The sequence below is a fragment of the Hesperophylax consimilis genome, chromosome 27 (genome assembly GCF_061612785.1).
Source record: "Hesperophylax consimilis isolate HC1 chromosome 27, BYU_Hcon_1.0, whole genome shotgun sequence".
Taxonomy (NCBI): domain Eukaryota; kingdom Metazoa; phylum Arthropoda; class Insecta; order Trichoptera; family Limnephilidae; genus Hesperophylax; species Hesperophylax consimilis.
The window spans coordinates 22,302,717-22,322,140 of NC_142862.1; the positions used below are offsets into that span (position 1 = coordinate 22,302,717).

General features: G+C 32.9%; 1 protein-coding gene across 1 annotated transcript in view; it reads left to right on the forward strand.

The window, feature by feature from the left end:
* The window catches only part of ifc (delta4-sphingolipid-FADS-like protein ifc), a 51,209-nt gene that overhangs the window by 19,369 nt on the left and 12,416 nt on the right, over positions 1 to 19,424 (forward strand). The window contains exon 3 of the mRNA XM_089648448.1: positions 17,050 to 17,189. Within this exon, the coding sequence (XP_089504574.1) occupies positions 17,050 to 17,189 (140 nt within the window). The remainder of the gene's footprint in view (positions 1 to 17,049; positions 17,190 to 19,424) is intronic.

Sequence of the window (19,424 nt, forward strand, 5' to 3'; positions counted from 1 at the left end):
CGAATTGTGGGTGATAATAACAAGTAATTTGTTTTGATTTTTGTATTTTTGTACTGAATTGTATGCCACTCAATTTCAGACTTTCAATCAGTTTTTATTTGGCGCATGGATTTAAAATTACCATTGAGGTAAGTACCTGCAAACATTAAAATAAATATATATAATATATATGTGGTTGAAGCTTATTCCAGGTGAACGGGTCGGATATACAAAAGTGGGATAATAATAATATAGTTCTTATAATTGCTTTAAGAACGTATCTCATTGCCCCTAAAATAATATATTTTTTATGTAAAGGTTATCTTAACGTACCTCCTTTTTGTGGTAAATATATAGATAGTTTTACGAAGAAAGATAATAATAATTTTTATTCTGGGATTCAGTTTGCCAGCAAAAATTTTCTATGCAAAAAAAGAAAAATCGAGTGGGACTTTTTATTATTGGTATCGTTTAATGATGTTTTACCTTAGTTTTTTATAGGAAAAAGCAACATATTGAATAGCCAAGATGTCTTCCATAAAAAGGATCGAACTTTGGTGTTACTTTTCTGAAGTAGATGGAGGGATGCATTGCTCCACAATTTAGAAATGGCAGTTAAAAAATAAACATCCGACTATTCCTCTCCAGGTCCAGCGCCCTGCGCCTTCCGTGTCCTTTGCGGCACTCATTTCAACGATTGTATTAGTGACTTGTAAAATTAGTTTTTATTTTTGTTCGTAAAATAACATATTTATTAAAAAGTTTGTAACATGTTTATTTTGTGGAACGACATATCTTTTTTTACTAAAGTTACTCCAAAGCTCTCCTCGCTTTAATAACTCTGTGCTATAAAGTGTGAAGCTTACAAATACAGGTTTTCTAAGTAAAGTTATAAATGTACTTCTGCAATGTACAAAATAAATCCCTATATTTGATATTTTTTGTGTGTTTATTTAAAATGTTTTTTTCAAAACGAACACATTTATGTGAATGCGAAAAAATGGTTTATTATTGCTTTCTTTAAGTTTCCTAAATGTGAGCAATCTAGCTACAAAACCAAAATGAAGTGTCGAATCAAGGAATTAAATGAATGAATTTAATGAATTAGTTCACTTGACCAGGTGAATAAGACTGAATTGATTCATTATTGTGAATGAATCTGCCCATGTCTAATTGCCAGGGCTCCTACCAGGGAGCAACAGCAACTTGACAAATGTAAATTATCTCTCATAGCGAGGTTGAGGACTGACTAATATTTGGGGCTTATGAAAAAAAGATGAATGGAGATAGTAGGAAGAATGTTGCAAAAAAGCATTTAAAATGGACAATGCATTGAGAAAAGCATTTGAAATGCAAAATGGTTTTTAGAAAAGCATTTAAAATGCAAAATGGAAAATACCCATTTTGCATTTTGCATTTCCATTTGAAATGGATTTATTTGAAATAAAGCACATCTCTGTCTGATTGTATAGCTCCAAGAAGGGTTAATCATGACCAGGTGTATTTTTTTGTTTTGATATTTATAAAATTGAACAGTCGATTAATTTTCAGTCATCCAAATCCAGTCACTGACCTTTTCCTTACTATTTGTACATTTGACGTCAGCATTTTATTGTCTTGCAATTGCATTCACTATCTCTACAGCTCCATATCTGAATGATAAATAATATACGATTGGGCTTATTTAACACGATTTTATCGAAATGCCAAGGTCTTTGAGATAAGACCATTTCCCCCAAATATCATATTTTACTCAATTATAAAACACACTATTGTGGTGTTTTATCTCCCGATTCTATTCTTGTTCATCTGGTGTTTTTATTTATATAATATGCTCTGTTTTGTTTGTCCTGCTTGCCAACGGCAGAGCAATTAGATCGCTGTACTTTAAACTAAGTGCCACTCAAAATAGACGTGTCTGAGTTTAATAAATTTTATTATTTGCTTATCAATTTTTATTACAACACAACAGCTTAAGAGGAAGCTACAAGCCAAAAATGTGTATATTTTTGGTATACCTTATATTGTAGGCAATAGGCATTAAAATCACTAGACAAACGGAGTCAGAAACTTGCAATTTCGTGCAAAAAAATGGTTTTTATTTATTTTGTAAATAATTTTATAAGAAAGCAAAAAAGTTAATCAAGTGAAACTGTCACAGATAATCTTAGCTATAATACTGTATTTTTTTTAAAGTTGTTTCCTTTATGCGTTCATACATTTCTATTGAAAAAATATTTTTTTTAGTAGTTTGCATTTATATTTTTTATTGAGTAATTTATTTTTTTATTTCTATTCTACTCAAGCGAAACGATAGGAAAACCTTCAATTTATTTAAAGCATATTTTTTGGTATTCATAATGTACACCAATTCGTTATAAAGATTAATCAAAATAGTGATTTGGCATTAAGCTTCGCCTTAAGGTTAAATGCGACGTTCGTTATAATCTATGTGTTCGTAGATGGCGCTAATTAAATTATTTTATTAAAATACGCTTTTTGCAAATGATTTATATTGTATGGTTTTTCATATGGACATGCCAGTTGGAACTTTTGTGTTACCATCAATAAAGTTCAAATTTTATCAGCTTATTTACAACATGATCTATATTGCATTGAATATGAAAATTGCCAACACGCAATAGTTATAAATGTGATTGTCCATTCATTTTGCAAAATATGAATTGATCCCCCACTGGTCTTATCATGGTTTAAACCTACAACACGCCATCTGTGACCAACACAAGGCAATAATGAAAAATATTTAATATAATCAAGTTCTATTAATCTCTGCTCTTTATTTTGAATGAATGCATGCAAATATTGGAAGCAGAAATTGACCCACTTTCTGACAGCCAATCAGCTGAAACTCGACAGATAGATTCATTGTCATTGTTCATTGCATTCTAGCAAATATTGGAAGCAGAAATTGACCCACTTTCTGACAGCCAATCAGCTGAAACTCGACAGATAGATTCATTGTCATTGTTCATTGCATTCTAGCAAATATTGGAAGCAGAAATTGACCCATTTTTTGACAACCATTCGGCTGAAACTCGGCAGATAGATTTATTGTCATTGTTCATTGCATTCTATCAACTTTTGGTGGCAATCACATGTTACTGCAGTCAATATATGAAATATATGTCTGTCCTACCCGATCAGCATTTGGCGAAGTTGTTAGCGCAGTTGACTCCAGTCTCTGGGAAGGAAGGTAGAATCCTCAGATAAAACAAAAAGTTTTAACACATTTTAAAATTGATGTACTTTTTTACGGGATGATTTTTTTCATAAGATGTAACTAAAATGTTAGAAATAAACTAAATAACTAGAAGAGCTATGTTTCATAACCAGGTACTTTTCAATCTTCATCTTTCTTTTCTCCATCTCATTTTTCTTCCACCTCATATTCCACAATGGTAAGCGGTGCTATGGATATTCCAACTTAAAGACATGCACTTTTAAATATTAATTTAACCCGTAGAAGCCCACAAGAAACTTCAGTAAATAAAAAAAATATTTTTGTATAAGCACGTAGACAATTTAATTTTAGTCTTCAACTGACCTGGTAGAGGTAATATTCAAATGCAAAATGAATGCAAAAGGTCGACACTGCAATTGCAGTGCTTCGTATCCTGCGTCGGAACGATTCTTCAACACTGCAAATGCAGGGGTGCGACCTCTAGGGGTTAAAATATTTGGTCTCAGCTAAAACTCTCTTTTTATGACCTCTAGCTCATTTTTTTTCAGATTTCAGAGCGTATCTCGAGCGTATTTCAGTTTTTCAATCTCGAATACCGCATCGCTTTGTCTCTTATTAATTAGGACGAGGGATGCTATTGGTTAGTTTTTCACCTCGCCGCTCTGGCTTAAAGATGTGATGACCAATAAAAGGTCATGTTTTTGCTCTAGAAAGTTAAATTACCTTTAACTTCGGCCACCTCTGGCAGGTCTGACCCAAGCTATGCTTTGAAACCGTCGACTTTAGGAGTTCAATTAACTCAGATAGTTATGTGTTAATGTTGTACAAAACCCTTGTTAGATGCCAACTAGCGTATAACTCTACGTTATGGTCCCCCTTTTACAATATTCATTCCGATAACATTGAAAAGATTCAACATAATTTCCTGAAGTATATAAACTATAAATTGCATATTCCTGTAGAAAACATTGATTATAACTACTTACTAGATAAATTGTCCCTATTAAAACTTTCTGAAAGAAGAATAAACACAGATTTAATAGTATTACATAAAATACTTCATTACAAAATTGACTGTCCTGAGTTACTCCAATTAATCAGCATGCACATACCCAAAAGATCTTGCCGAAATTTACTACCCTTTTATTTTTACAACACCGGGACACTGTCTTATCAAAATTCCCCGATTTCAAGACTTCACAGTCTCGGAAATAAATATTCTGATCTGAGAGATATATTTCTTCTTAAAAATAATCAATATAAATAATGTTTATTAATAAATATTGTTTATTTATTAAATAAACAATATTTATTTAATAAATATTGTTTATTTCAATTCTTTTATATGAATCCTATAATTTCTATACCCGCTATATCCGATTTTTTGACAAAATGATCTGAGTATGACATCTTGTTCACATTTTTGCGAGCAACAAGAGGAGCCTAAAATTGAGTTTCAAAACCTTCCTTATCATGACCAAAAACCATGTTAAAACTGCGAGTGAGAAACCAAATCCGCTTTATCATACAGAAAGTTACTATCAAAACCCGCTATATCGGATTCAACCAATCACAAGCAGTTATTTTGCCAAAATACAATATGGCCGCCGCTCTGACGCCACGCTTGTGTGTCAAAATGATCTACGCGTGTGTTTCTAAACCCGCCATGTCGGCTCAGTTGACTTTCAAAATCACGAAGTGAGTATCAAAATCCGCTTTATCCATTTTATTTATCGAAATTACTTAATTATTGCTAGACATATATAGAAAAATAAATGCTTTTCGAAATTTTACTACTCCAATTCATTATATAAAAAAAATGTAATTCAATTACTTATGCACGCTAGAGATGTGACAGTTTTTTGCGGTTTTCTCCAAATCAATGAAAGTTGATATAGCGGGTATAGAAATTACACGACTCATATATCGAGACACAAATAGACATCTATAATTTCCGCAATATATATATTTTTATTTTTTATTTTGAATATCTATTTATGTGAGACTTCTTATCATTTTTACTAATGTATCTTATTTTATTATATGCTTTTGTTGTAACATTTAATATTTTTTCTTTTTTCTTTGTATTATGTTTTAATTTTGTAGAATTTATAACAACTGTGATACTCCACTATTAAACTTTGTAGTGTGTAAAAGCCCATTAGGGCGTGTAATAAATAAATAAATAAAAATACTCATTGAATTTCTTTTTGTTATAACAAAGGGTTAAGAGAATGTATTATTTTCCTTTGGGGGAAACGACACAGGTGTAACCTGTTTTCTCAGTGAACCTGTAGAGAAATTGTTAAAGTTATTTACACTGTCTCACTGTTTTTGAACTGCTATAAATACTTGTCATACTTGCAAATTGATTGTACCCAAAATAATGACTATTTATATTCACTGATAAAAATTGTGCATTTATTTAATAATTCCATTACACAAGCAAATTATATTTTTTAATTCTGTTCAAAAGATTAGAGTTAATATTTGGGTTGATGTAAATCGAATGTTTGTGAAATAATATTACCCAGGTTTCTTAAGCCCCGAAACTTTGAATGACGTGATAGCGGTTGTTTGGTCTCACTTTGAGCGCGGCCTTTTTAACGACAGATAAGCTTTTGATGCTAATCCATAAAATTGACATGTTAGATTAACTGGATGGTAACACCTGCAGCAGGATGCAAATTGGTATTGTTAGGTGATAGATAACCTTAATCCTCAATATTATATTTATTTTTTTATTCAAACGCCATAAAATGGCTTTTACAATACAGCGATAATCGAATTACAAGCGTACAGTGATAAACAGGATAATAATAGCAATAAATTAAAGAACAATTAATGCGTACACAAAAACACTATATTGCAAGTTGTGCGGTTATTAATACAAGTTCAGTAAGACAATGCATATTCAAAAGAAATATATTCCAGTGTAACGATAGTTGAACTAATTTATACTAGGCTTGTATAAGACCTGTATAAGGTGTCTATGATAATAGTCAGTAGTCAGTTTATTGTTACCCACAAAATCAATTGTACTTGGAAAAGCTGAGTAGGCATCGCAACTTGGCATTAATATATTGCCCCCCCCTTTCTAATAAACGTCTTAAGTGATAAGTCACCAGTAACCATTTACGATTCATCAATGGCTGTTTATCAATTGTTTAAAATCATTTATTAGTAAGGACCTAAGACTTGACCAACCTTGCAGTAATAAGGCTGCTTTACTTTAGCTTAGGGCGTAGCATTCTCGAGGATGGATCTCAGGTATGGGGGCCAGAGGACACTGTCAATGTACTAATGGTCGTGAAGATACAAAATAAGTTTTTACGATACCTCTTCATGAGAGAGTTTGGTTATTACCCATGGCTGTTTCCAACAGCATTTATCTTGGGAATGCTGGGTGTATGCAGCCTTAGTTCCAGAAGGGATGTTGCATTACTCCTGATGGCGTATAAGCTTCTAAACGGTTTAGTATCAATACCAGACATTCTGGCTAAAATAGGATTGTATGTCCCGGATAATTTTGCGCGAGGCCGCCAACATAGGCTTTTGATTCTTCCTAGGTGCAGAACTAACTTACCAATGGTGATGCCCTTGGGAAGAATCACTAGGTTAATTAACTGCCTCGTAGGAAATGTGGATATTTTCCACATGTCCTACAACGTATTTAAACGTGAAATATTATTATTCAAGACTTAACATTGTAAACCTAAATTTGAAACTTTTTTCTTTGTCCCACTTGTAAATGTATTTGTTATTCACTTTTTTGTAAATTTTAATTATCGATATTGCAATGTTCTGGTTTATACTGTTTTTGCAAATAAACAAATAAAAACATTTATAACAAGATCACAGATGGAATAAGCGAATATTATGATAGTTGAAGTTTTGTCTCATGACCAAATCTGAATAGCCAGGTTTTTCCCAATCCCCTTTTTTTTCCTCATTTTCTTCACATTCCAGATTGGTAGGTACTCTCAGTATCGCCCCTTGTGAAAGACCACCATTCAGAATTTTAGAATAGCGACTTTATTTTATACAATTTAGAAATTCAACATAATGATTTATTATCTCATATATATAGCTGTATGTTACCTAAATAAAAAAAATTAAAATAAAATTCTCAATGATACTCCGACAAAGTCGAGTCGTAAATCTAGTTTTATTTTATTGCTACAATATCATATTGTTTATTATGTCAATTTTATCTTTTTTTAAATTTTTATTTTGAGTTTGCAATTCATGATATATTATGGTTTATTTGTTGATTATATGGGTATATTAAATATTATTTTGTAATTACGGCAATAAATATAGATAAAAGTCTTATCTGCGCCGTGGGAGGATTACATGTCTATTGAAGCTATTTATTTTTGACTGACAAACGCGATTGCCGATTCTCGCAGACCGAGATAACGCGAGAAATGTTCACGTGACTCTGGACGCATAGCCAGTTTAGGGGGAATTGTGTGAAGGTTCTTGTTCATCCATGCTTTCAAGGATGTTTTATCGGATAAGTGATTCTTTGAATGCTTTTTGTGATATTAATGTATTTATAAGAATATCATGTCACACAATGGGGTACTGTTTACAGGCGGTTAGTGACTAGTACAAATTGCCCGCAGTGCTTTTCTCTTTTAAAATGTACTGCTGATCAATCACTCCACTTTCAGTTTTGTAACATAATTGAATAAATATTAGTGCTCCGTCAGCGTTCGCAAAATCATCTCGAGAGTAAAGGACATGCGAGTGCCAACTTGTGAATGTTGTAGTGCTAACTTTTAAATAATGGCACTCCTTGTGATGTCAATCACAGTTCCTTTCCTTTTATATTATAAAAAACACAAGGACGCTTCGGTCATAAGCTGTTTATTGCAGAGTTAGAAAATTTGAAGAGAAATAATGATAACAGAAAACAAAAGAACACCGATTCTCATGGTAACAGAGGAATCTACTAAATAGACATGTAAATAAATTGGTTGCTTTGGTAAAATTAAAGTGACATCTGTTGACAATATTAGGTATATATATTATTATTATATCTTTAAGATTAAATACTAACATTATTAGTTTAGTATTCCTAAACGAATCTATTCCAGACACATTGGATTACGCACAATCAAAGTGGTGTAAAATTCACTTGCCTTTAAGACATTTCGCCCACGCGTCAATAGTGCATGGGATGTGTTATATATCTGCACTGCTCTAACACAATTTTAAACCTTAGCATGCATGGTTTGGTTGTTTTACTTTTCAATATAATTTAACCGAAATCGTATTATTAGTACAATTAAAGGTGGAAGAAAAGAAACACAATTGTATTGCGAAAGTAAACCTGGACTTCACTTTATAATAATAATAATAATAATATTATGTATAATATCATACAATAAAAACTTCAAATAATCAATTTTTCTGTCCATTTTATATCTTACATACCTATTTTACTAAAACAAAATAATAATAAATGTTTTTTTTATTTTTATAAATTTAATTATATTTCAATTCAAATTTTTTTTTTATGTTTCCAGTTAGTAAGCAGATACCAAAAAAAAAAATCGGTTAAATTTTACACAGCTGATATACAACAATTTATGATACATATATGGCTGTTTATCAGTTGTGTAAAATCGTTTATTAATAAGGACCTAAGTATTTTTGGATATATAGGCAAACTAGATTTATAGCGAGATCACAGATGTAACAAGCAAAAGGTTAAGAGGCTAGAGCCACTAGACATGGCTAAAGCCATTGCAAGCAATGTTTTAATTACTCTGTATGTTGGTCTTTCACAAGAGATTATCTGGAATGTGACGCAAATACAGGGTGTATCGGCACGTACCCGACAAACTTTAACCAGCTATTCCTCAGCACATTTGGAGTAAAAAATGTTATGGGCGCTTTGCTCTCCGGTAACATTTTTTTTTCCATTAAAAACAAAAAATAAATAAAAAATCCACACTCCGTCACTGTCATTTGCATTGTTTCTCGTGTTCAACAGCTGTTATTAGCAAGTGTGTCAAAAAGTGTCCTCGCTCTTTCGTACACACTAAATAATAATAGTTAAAAATGAGACGAATGGTGCCGTGCCATTTCGTTGTGATTGTAAAAGCGCGCCAACGCCGCCAACGTACGTACATTATTCAACGAAACTCGAACAAAATATTGCCAGGCGGGTTTTCAAACTTTGACAAAGGATAAAACTTTGGTGACATGTGGTGAAAATATGAATAATAAATTTTTTATTAAAAAAAAATTGTTACCGGACAGTAAAGTGCCCATAACATTTTTTACTCCAAATGTGCTAAGGAATAGCTGGTTTAAGTTTGTCGGGTACGTGCCGATACACCCTGTATTTGAGTCACATTCCAGATAATCTCTTGTGAAAGACCACCATACAGAGTAATTAAAACATTGCTTGAAATGGCTTTAGCCATGTCTAGTGGCTCAAGCCGTGATATTTGCAAATTTTTTTCTGTCTGGGCTTTGTTTATCTTATATGAGCTTTGAAATATCAATCATTATTATCTATCACTCAAATAACACAAGACAGGAAGATACCATATTATTTTTTGTTCAATTTTACGGCCTCCGTGATTTGCAATTACACAGATCTGCAAAGAGTGCTAGGCTGATGTAAGCGTAGTGATCAAGATTAAGAAAGGGACGCTCAGATGGTTTGGGCATGTAGAGCGAATGAGTGAAGAAAGGACTGTAAGGAGAATATATGATGCGAATGGTAGCAGAAGTCGGGTATTTCTTGATAATTTGTCTTAATATTGTAAAGCAATATTTTAATCAAATTAATTAACGCTATCTATGAATACCAGTGGCGGCTCTTTTATGGAGGTCATTTGGTCAGTGACCTCCCGAAAATATGCTGCAATATTCAATTTTTTTTAAATGGATTTACCAAACTACCCAATTATTAATTCATTTAACCTGTTAACCGGGCGGGACGTATAAATACGTCAAACTTAAACAGTATCGGGTACGGGTAGGACGTATAAATACGTCCTTGAAATATATGTTGCGCCCTGGAACGAGCGGGACGTATATTTCCAAACATATCACACGGAAATTGAGTTTTTAATTTTACATTTTTTAATTTTTTAAACTCAATGTTTCTCTTTTATCAGTGTGCTTTTATTTATTGTTCTGTAATTATAACCTTTTTATATTTTTTGTAATCTTTATAATTGTTTGTAAATATTCTATTTTTTTAATTCGATGTTTTCACTTTTTTTGATGCATAAATAAAAATAAAATTAACGTCCACCGGGCGTGACGTATTGATACGTCCTAGTGAAGGAGTTCGCGCCCGTTATATGCTGCGTAATTCAAAACTGAACTCCCCGGTTAACAGGTTAAAATATTTGTTCGGATTCGTATGGTAATAGCAGGTTCCAGTGCCATCTAGTGTTCAAATGAAAAGCTATTGCATATATGTACCAACCGTGGGTCACTTTAAATTTTGTCCCCCAACTCATATCCTTTCTTTCTCTTTACCATACAGATAAAGGAGGTAAACACTATCATGTCTGACGTATGCTTAGTATGATACAAAATTTATTTTGAAGAGGGTTTCGGTCATGACCGCGGTGAGACAGAGAATCTGCCACCTAAGATTATCAATGTATTGGAGGGAGATGACAAAAAATGTCAGTTTTTTGTGTAATAAACAATAGCCATCTTGAATATTAGTTTGCGAAATTACGTTTATTATTGTTGACGTAATTGGCATGGATCCATTTAAAATGTCAAATTCTGTGGATATCAAAGATATTAGAAGAACGAGATGTGCTATGAGGAGTTCATACTGTGTGGAATTGTTTTGCCGAGTGTCGCCGGTTTTGTTCACCAATACTACTGCAAACCTTCGCTTACGCTAAGGTATCCGCACTAATACATAGAACAGATTTCTGTACGTACACGTCCCGATACCGTTCAAAGTACCCTAATTAGGTAGTACTCCGGCTACGGTCCGGCAGCCAACATAGCATATCTCGTTCTTCTAATATCTTTGGTGGATATCATATTGAAAGAATCATGACAAACATTTTCAAGTGAAGTATCAATTAGTTTCTGTTACAGGAGAAAAAAATAAAGATATTATAAATGATATTTTAAATATAAAAATTTTGTGATGTGTTTTTGTCTGCTATAAAATGAACATATAGGTACTTTTTCATTGTTTACTTTTTAACTCAACTGATAAACATTGGACTGATATTTGAGTTACTGATTTAAAAACATTTTAATAGGAACAGAGTGTTTTAACCGGTCAGCAACGTAAGCAGATATACACGATAAAATAACGATAGCAGTCAAGTACAATAAGCGTGTTTACACGTCAACGTGTGTGTTTCCACAAAAATCGTCATAACTCCGTTATTCTTCTAGTGACATCCCTAAAACAAAAAGTAGAATATTCGTATTGAATGAAGCTTCACATCTCTATTCAAAGTTATCCATAGAAACCCGTAAAAAGACCTACTCAGTGGAAGCAAATTTTACCCGCCAAATCGTAAAACGACGCCAAGAAAGCCGTTTGACGTGCCGACCCGCCTCGCAAGTTTAATTATTTTTTTAAAAATATATTTTGTATGAAATGGTCAAAAAGTGAAGTGACAGAATTGTTTATTGTACATTTGTACGATGAAATAAGTGTTTTTTTTTTACATTATCCGTGATTTTAGTATCGTTTTTACATAAAACATTACAGGTGAGTCATTTTTACAATTTTTTCATGTTTCCATTCTAAATTTAAATATTTACAAATGTTAATATTTATTTATGATACAACAATTTGAAAGCCTATTTTGTAACCTTTCTAAAACAGTTTTTACTATTCGGCTCCGTTCAGTAATGTTTCATTTATAGAGCTTTGATTGTGAGGCGGTAATAACACAACGTTTTCGTGAAATTGACATTTCGGTAAAGACATCTTAGCTTCAAGTTCGCGAAAAGTCGGAGGGGTTAAAGAAAAGAAAAACATGAATTATTTATATGTGTAAATAATTAGATAAATAATCTTAAATTAAACATTCTTATACTACCGGCTTTAGAATAGGCGGCTACCGGCAAATTAATTATATATTGGCATTTTCATAATATTCACAACGCATTAGCAATATGTATTTAAATTTCATATTAATTTCTTTTTATTGACCTCCCACTTCTGGACCTCTAGAGCTGCCTCTGATGTACACCTAGATTATAACGAGCGTCACCTTTATCCTTAACAAACAAGTTTATTTATTGGTTGTTTACTAAATTCACACACTGAATTTTTAAATGTTCTGCAGTTGAAATTAGTGTTTTCGTCGAAAGTTTTCATTATTTTTAACGCCTTTCAAATTGCAGCCGATTACAGTAAAATACGGTATACCTTTTTTCGTCAATTAGTATACTGTAATTTATTTAAGTATGTGTGCTTTGACATGTAATCAATCATCTGTTATTATTATTGTGATCGTTCCAAGTACTCGACTGATAATATCTCATATCAATATACTCTCAATAGATCCTCGATCGTACGGGGCAACTGCATTTTATCTGTTTCAGTGGTGGCCGTGTTACTTAGTTCTGCACACTTGACTCTTAAGTCCCTCGCAATAATTGATAAGTTGAGTTCGGTAAATTGATAAATAAGCACTTGACCAGGTAAGATTCGTAAGTGGTTAAGTGCATATAAGTTGTTAGTTGCATATTGCACAAGCCTTATGTAGCACAATTAAAGTTGCAGTGAACAACATGTAAGATTATTCAATAAATATATATATAAAACCACACAAGAGTCCCAACTGCTCGCAACCGTCTTGAACCTGTGAGACTATGGCATCCCCAATTGGGGCATGTTGTGAGACCTAAGGTAATGTGGAGGAGAGGAGGAAGGTGCTATTGCACCTGGCTATTCAGGTCTTGTCACCAAACACGGTCAAAGCCATTCAAGCAACATTTCAATTCTGAATGGTGTTCTTACACCAGGGCGATACTGAGAGTATCTTCCACTCTCGGACATGCCGCAAATATACTGTATATGATTTTAAATCAGTTATTTTTGAAATAACACAAATTAATCAAATAAAATTTACTTTGCGCACGCCGGGATTTGAACCCGCCACCTCTGACTTGCTAGTCGAGAGCCTTACTCCTTGGCCACGGAAGCCATCAGGATTGTGTGTATTGGTATATATTTGTAATGTATAGCCTTTTTTCTTCTTAACATTTATTGATATTAGCAAAAAAAGGACAAGTATATACGATCTACACATTTGTAAATACATTTGCACTAGAATTTTCTTTTCTGAAGTTGAATAACAAGTTTAAAACATGCTATATAAAAGCAATGCATATGTACAAGTTCTGTATTCAATTCAATTTTGGTTGCAATACTTTAAAATGCATAAGTTTGTAACATTTTCGATAAACACAGTTTTTTTTTTATGTATCCCCACGCATTTGCATCACTCACGCGAGTTCTCGGTGAGTGGTGACACGTTGGTCCTGGTCGAGTCCTGGACCGATTTCGAGGCCGGAACCATGCGTCATACAGTTTGTACCCAAGAACTCAAAATCTGGACCCACTCCTAGAACTCGAGTTCTTTTAAAAGGAGGCACTCCCATAGACATATGAATATTAGTAGACCTGCCCTAAGTGATTAAAAGCGTATTATTCCCCACTCCCCATACCGGTTCCATTGGAGCCGGCTGGGCTCGCGTATGGCTTCCCGTGAATCTTGAGAATGTGACGTCATCATTCTTGTGCGAACTATGGTCGAGGCATCATCGGTTCATTTTACGAAATAACACGGCAAAATGGTGGCTTGTGGTATGAAAACTTGTAAAAATAGATGTGAAAAAGAGAATAAACCCAATTGTCGTATTACATTCCATATATAAGCATTATTTTACTTTATTTTAAGCATATTCACATCGTATAATATGGATCAGTTGTAGAAACATATACTATCACATCGAGATACGTCTGGACGCGAAACACAAAGCTGGTTGGTTGCTGGGAAGTAAATTATGAACATTTATAAAAGTGTCTTAACTAAATACGTAAACGAAATATTCGACTCTGAAAATAGAAGAAATTTATTTTGCCGAATTTGGACTTCGCAAATTTGTTCATAACGTGGCGAGTAATTTGCGCTCCCATGTAAAAATGTCTATTCATTCAAAAGCAGATTTTACTTTTAAGAACTAAATGGTGATATTATAATGTGAGATGCCTATATACTGTCAGATTGATTTATTGACGAATCGCAGTCAGCTTTACCCCCTTCGTTCTTCAACAGTTGATTTTACCCCTTATCTTTAATTTCTAGTCTATATATTCATATGTCTGTGGGCACTCCTCAGAACTTATTCATCTCTAGTGTTCAAGGTAAAAATTGCCTGGATCATAGCCAATCTATGATAGGAAAAGGTATAAAAAATAAACTTTTTGTTAAAATTTTATATAGTTTGTTCTCCGTCACTGATAGACGTCAATGGCCAGATAATAATAAATATCACAATGCTTGAGCTTTATCTGCGATGGCCACTTGAGACATTATTATTCTACTATCATTCTGCATTACCCATTACTGTTTATCTAACAACAAACACAACACTTTTTAATCTCCCGTGACGATACTAAAAAGCAAATACAAACACTTCTAACTTTCCCCTGCAAGTGGAAAATAATGGCTTCAATTCACTTTATTAACTAGCTGACGTGTACCCGGGGTTGCTTGACTTTTCTCTACTTTCTATAAATATAATACGCATGTATTATATATACGTAAACCTTCCGGAAGAAATTCTCTAAATGTTAGTGAAAACCCTATCAAAATCCGTTGCGTTGTTTAGAAGAACTAATCGCACAAACAGATCAACATGGATAGCGACTTTGTGTTATACTATTTAACAAGCTGACTTTTCTCTACTTTCTATTAATATAATACGCATGTGTTGTATATATAAACCTTCCGGAATAAATTATCTAAATTACAGTGAAAACCCTATCAAAATCTGTTGCGTAGTTTAGAAGAATTAATCGCACAAACAGACAGACGCGGATAGCGATTTTATTTTATTATAATAGAGAAGATGTTCGCTTTAACGTGTGCCAATTATGTCAGGAACGTGCATTCAATTTAGGCGTTACACCCTCCCGAATTTACCATTTTCGCATTAAAATATTAAATAAATTAAACTTTATGTATTCTAAAAAAAAATTTCAGATTATCACTAGCATTAATCACAGAGTAAGGATTAGACAGAGCTGCCCATAAGGGCGAGGGGAACAGAGCAGGAGGAGTGGTGTGTCCCTGTCAGTGATTTGTTAATAGAGGAAACTGACAGTATACAGGCACCTCGCATTGTAATATCACCATTTAGTGCGTGGAAATAAAATCTTAACGAATTACTAGTTATTTTTACAATGGCGCGCAAATTGTTGGATGCGTAAAAAACTTAACTATATAACCCAAATTGGGCAAACAAAAGTTCACGCCTGCTCCAAAATTTAATATTTTGTTAGACTAGACACTTTGTTATCTTTAGAATGTGTTATCTTTTACCCGCCGCACTCGTTTTTAGCATCATCGCTACGCCAGGAGATTCGTTCAAGGTCAAGCATTCAGATCCTGCGTAGAAAAGTCCCACAATGGACTGTGCTGTAAACCGTTTCCTTACTTTGGCTAGCTTTACATTTCTGCACAGAGTCTGGTTATTTTAACGTGTGCTTTTTGGCGTTCAACGTACAATTGATGTCGTAGATTAATCAAAGCATTCTCACGGTGCTAAAAATATGGTCACGTAGTTTGTCTCTGGCTCGTCGAAATGATACCGAGATTTCATGATAGGGCAAGTCTACCTCTTCTGACGTCAGTGCAGTAATTTATTGGATTGTATAGAGTTCAATATCTTCGGAATATATAAAAATTCAGCCTGCTTATGTTTGTACTTGCAAAACTCGAAAAGTAGTCCACCAATGTCGCTGAAAATTTCAAAGTTTTTTCTTATTAGTGCCAGGAGTGTTTAGAGGAATACTTAACGCAATATCACTGCCCCGGAACGAAATACGAAGTCGAATTAAAGCCGATGTAATGTAGTTTTTTAACAGTAACATTGTGTGAATGGTGGAAGTAGTCGGAGATGCCTGAGATAGACATTAGCAATAGCAAAGCATTGCAGGGTTCATTAATTATTTGATGTTTTAATGCGAAAAAGGTAAATTGGACAGGGCGTAATGCCTATATGGAATGGCGCCTATGCAGCTTAAAAATATTCTGGGATGTTTCTTTTTCCTTTCATAACTATAGGCCAAAATGAATAGTGGAGATTTTGAGATGACGCATGCATAGGTAACTTTTCTGTCTGGAATTTCTGGTACAACACAGCTATTTTCAACTTAACTTTGGTGTGCCTCTGCAAAATTTTCACCGTGCACCATTTTCAGATTTTTATAGGTGTTTCAGGCTAATAATTATTGTTTATTTTCTTGGAATAACTTAGTGAGTAAAACCTCAAATTGTAATATTTAATTATTGAAGACAATATTAGTGATTCCTAAACGAAAATCTGAAACAGAAAAATCATAAAAAGATACGGTCACATCTAGGACTCGAACCCAGGACCCTTGTCTTGCCGGGGCACCGCTCAACTGAGCTAATGTTGGTAGCTAACAGTTGGTAGAGTTGTCCTAGATGTGACCGTATCTTTTTCTGATTTTTCGGTTTCGGATTTTCGTTTAGGAATCACTAATATTGTCTTCAATAATTAAATAATAATTATTGCTTAAAAATAATGTTTATTTATTGTTTGTGTCTATTTGAATAATTCATTTAGAGTGTGTTGTTTTTTAGCTATCCATGAGATCTCCCACAATCTGGCTTTCGGGCACTCGCGGCCGCTGCACAATCGGCTGTTTGGCTTCTTTGCCAACCTCCCCATCGGCATACCTATCTCAATCAGCTTCAAGAAATACCATCTGGAACATCACCGGGTATGTCTATATTTCTTTACTTCTTATTTTCACCACCTACCAGTTACTACGAAATATTCAGCAAATTTAACATCACGTCAATTAAACAACTCTATTCTAAAACAATACTCCTTTACGTTCATAAATACAAAACACAAGAAATAACAACTAACACATATATTAGAAGCACTAGATCTCAAGGTCAAAAACATATCCTACAACATACAACATTTGGGAAAAAAAAGCTTCCTGTACTATGGTACTAAAACTCTACAAAAAAATTCCACTCTCATTTCAAACTCACATCAATATAATAACACTTAAATCTCAAATAAAAAAACTGGATACAAAACACAGGGAGATCAGAAATAGATAATATACTGACACCAAATACAGACTGAAACCAAAATTACTCAACTGAACAAAAAAACACCATGTAATATATTTATAATCATTTTAGAAAAAACACTGTTCAATATATTTATGATTACTTCATATTATCCATACTAGTAAATTTTAATCATATGTAAATGCAATCCTCAGCACCGGAGATCCCAGTGAGGATATCATTATTTATTTATTTATTTATTATTACACGCCCTAATGGGCTTTTACACACTACAAAGTTTAATAGTAGAGTATCACAGTTATTATAAATTCTACAAAATTAAAACAATAAAGGAAACATAATACAACAAAAAAATATTAAATGTTACAACAAAAGCATATAATAAAATAAGATACATTAGTAAAAATGATAAGAAGTCTCACAAAAATAGATATTCAAAATAAAAATATATATATTGCGGAAATTATAGATGTCTATTTGTGTCTCGATATATAAAAGAATTGAAATAAACAATATTTATATTGATTATTTTTAAGATGAAATATATCTCCCAGATAGGAGTATTTATTTCCGAGACTGTGAAGTCTTGGAATCGGGGAATTTTGATAAGACAGTGTCCCGGTGTTGTAAAAATAAAAGGGTAGTAAATTTCGGCAAGATCTTTTGGGTATGTGGATGCTGATTAATTGGAGTAACTCAGGACAGTCAATTTTGTAATGAAGTATTTTATGTAATACTATTAAATCTGTGTTTATTCTTCTTTCTGAAAGTTTTAATAGGGACAATTTATCTAGTAAGTAGTTATAATCAATGTTTTCTACAGGAATATGCAATTTATAGTTTATATACTTCAGGAACTTATGTTGAATCTTTTCAATGTTATCGGAATGAATATTGTAAAAGGGAGACCATAATGTATAGTTATACTCTAGTTGGCATCTAACAAGGGTTTTGTACAACATGATAAATGTGCCTAAATTATTGAAGTCTTTAATCTATTTGTTACAATAAAAAGATAATAAAACATTTACTATTATTATAATGGTTTTACGGGCGCAAACAAATAGTTAGTCTAAATATTTTAAAGCATAACTTAAATGTATTTTCTTAAAGTAATTAAATTAACGCCATCTGTGAATGCGTAGATTGTAACGTACGTTACGTTTAACCTTATTATTAAATTGTAAAACATAAAACGGAGTTTTCCGAATTAAAAACAAATACTGTAAATAAACATGCACTAACATTTTTTATCCCAATTCAAACGTTGGGTATGTGAGAATGAACACGTTCACAATATTTGTGTAAATGAAAGTTTTCCACGTATTATAATATGTCAACATGTATGTAAATATATTTAGGTACATAACATGTTGAAAAATGAGCATTTGGTATTTCCCATGCCGGACTGTTATCAGCTTATCATTTCGATAAAATCATTTGCTTTTTACGATGATTCATGATGTAAATGCCGCTTATCTTGCCATTCATAAATCAATTAAAATATACAACTTTTCAATGGGGGGCTATAAATTTTTATCAAATTATAGATGTATTTTAAATTGTGTTATCAACATCAAACAAATTTTATGAAACATCCTATAATGGAATGAATGCTCAGCTGAGGGCTAATATTTAAATAATTCTAGTTATTCTAAATTTTCTTCCAACTCTTGTTCCTTCTTCCAACTCTTGTTCCTTTTTCCAACTCTTGTTCCTTTTTCCAACTCTTATTCCTTTTTCCAAATCTTGTTCCTTTTTCCAACTCTTATTCCTTTTTCCAACTCTTGTTCCTTTTTCCAACTCTTGTTCCTTTTTCCAACTCTTGTTCCTTTTTCCAACTCTTGTTCCTTCTTCCAACCGTTGTTTCTTCTTCCAACTCTTGTTCCAACTTCTAACTGACAGAG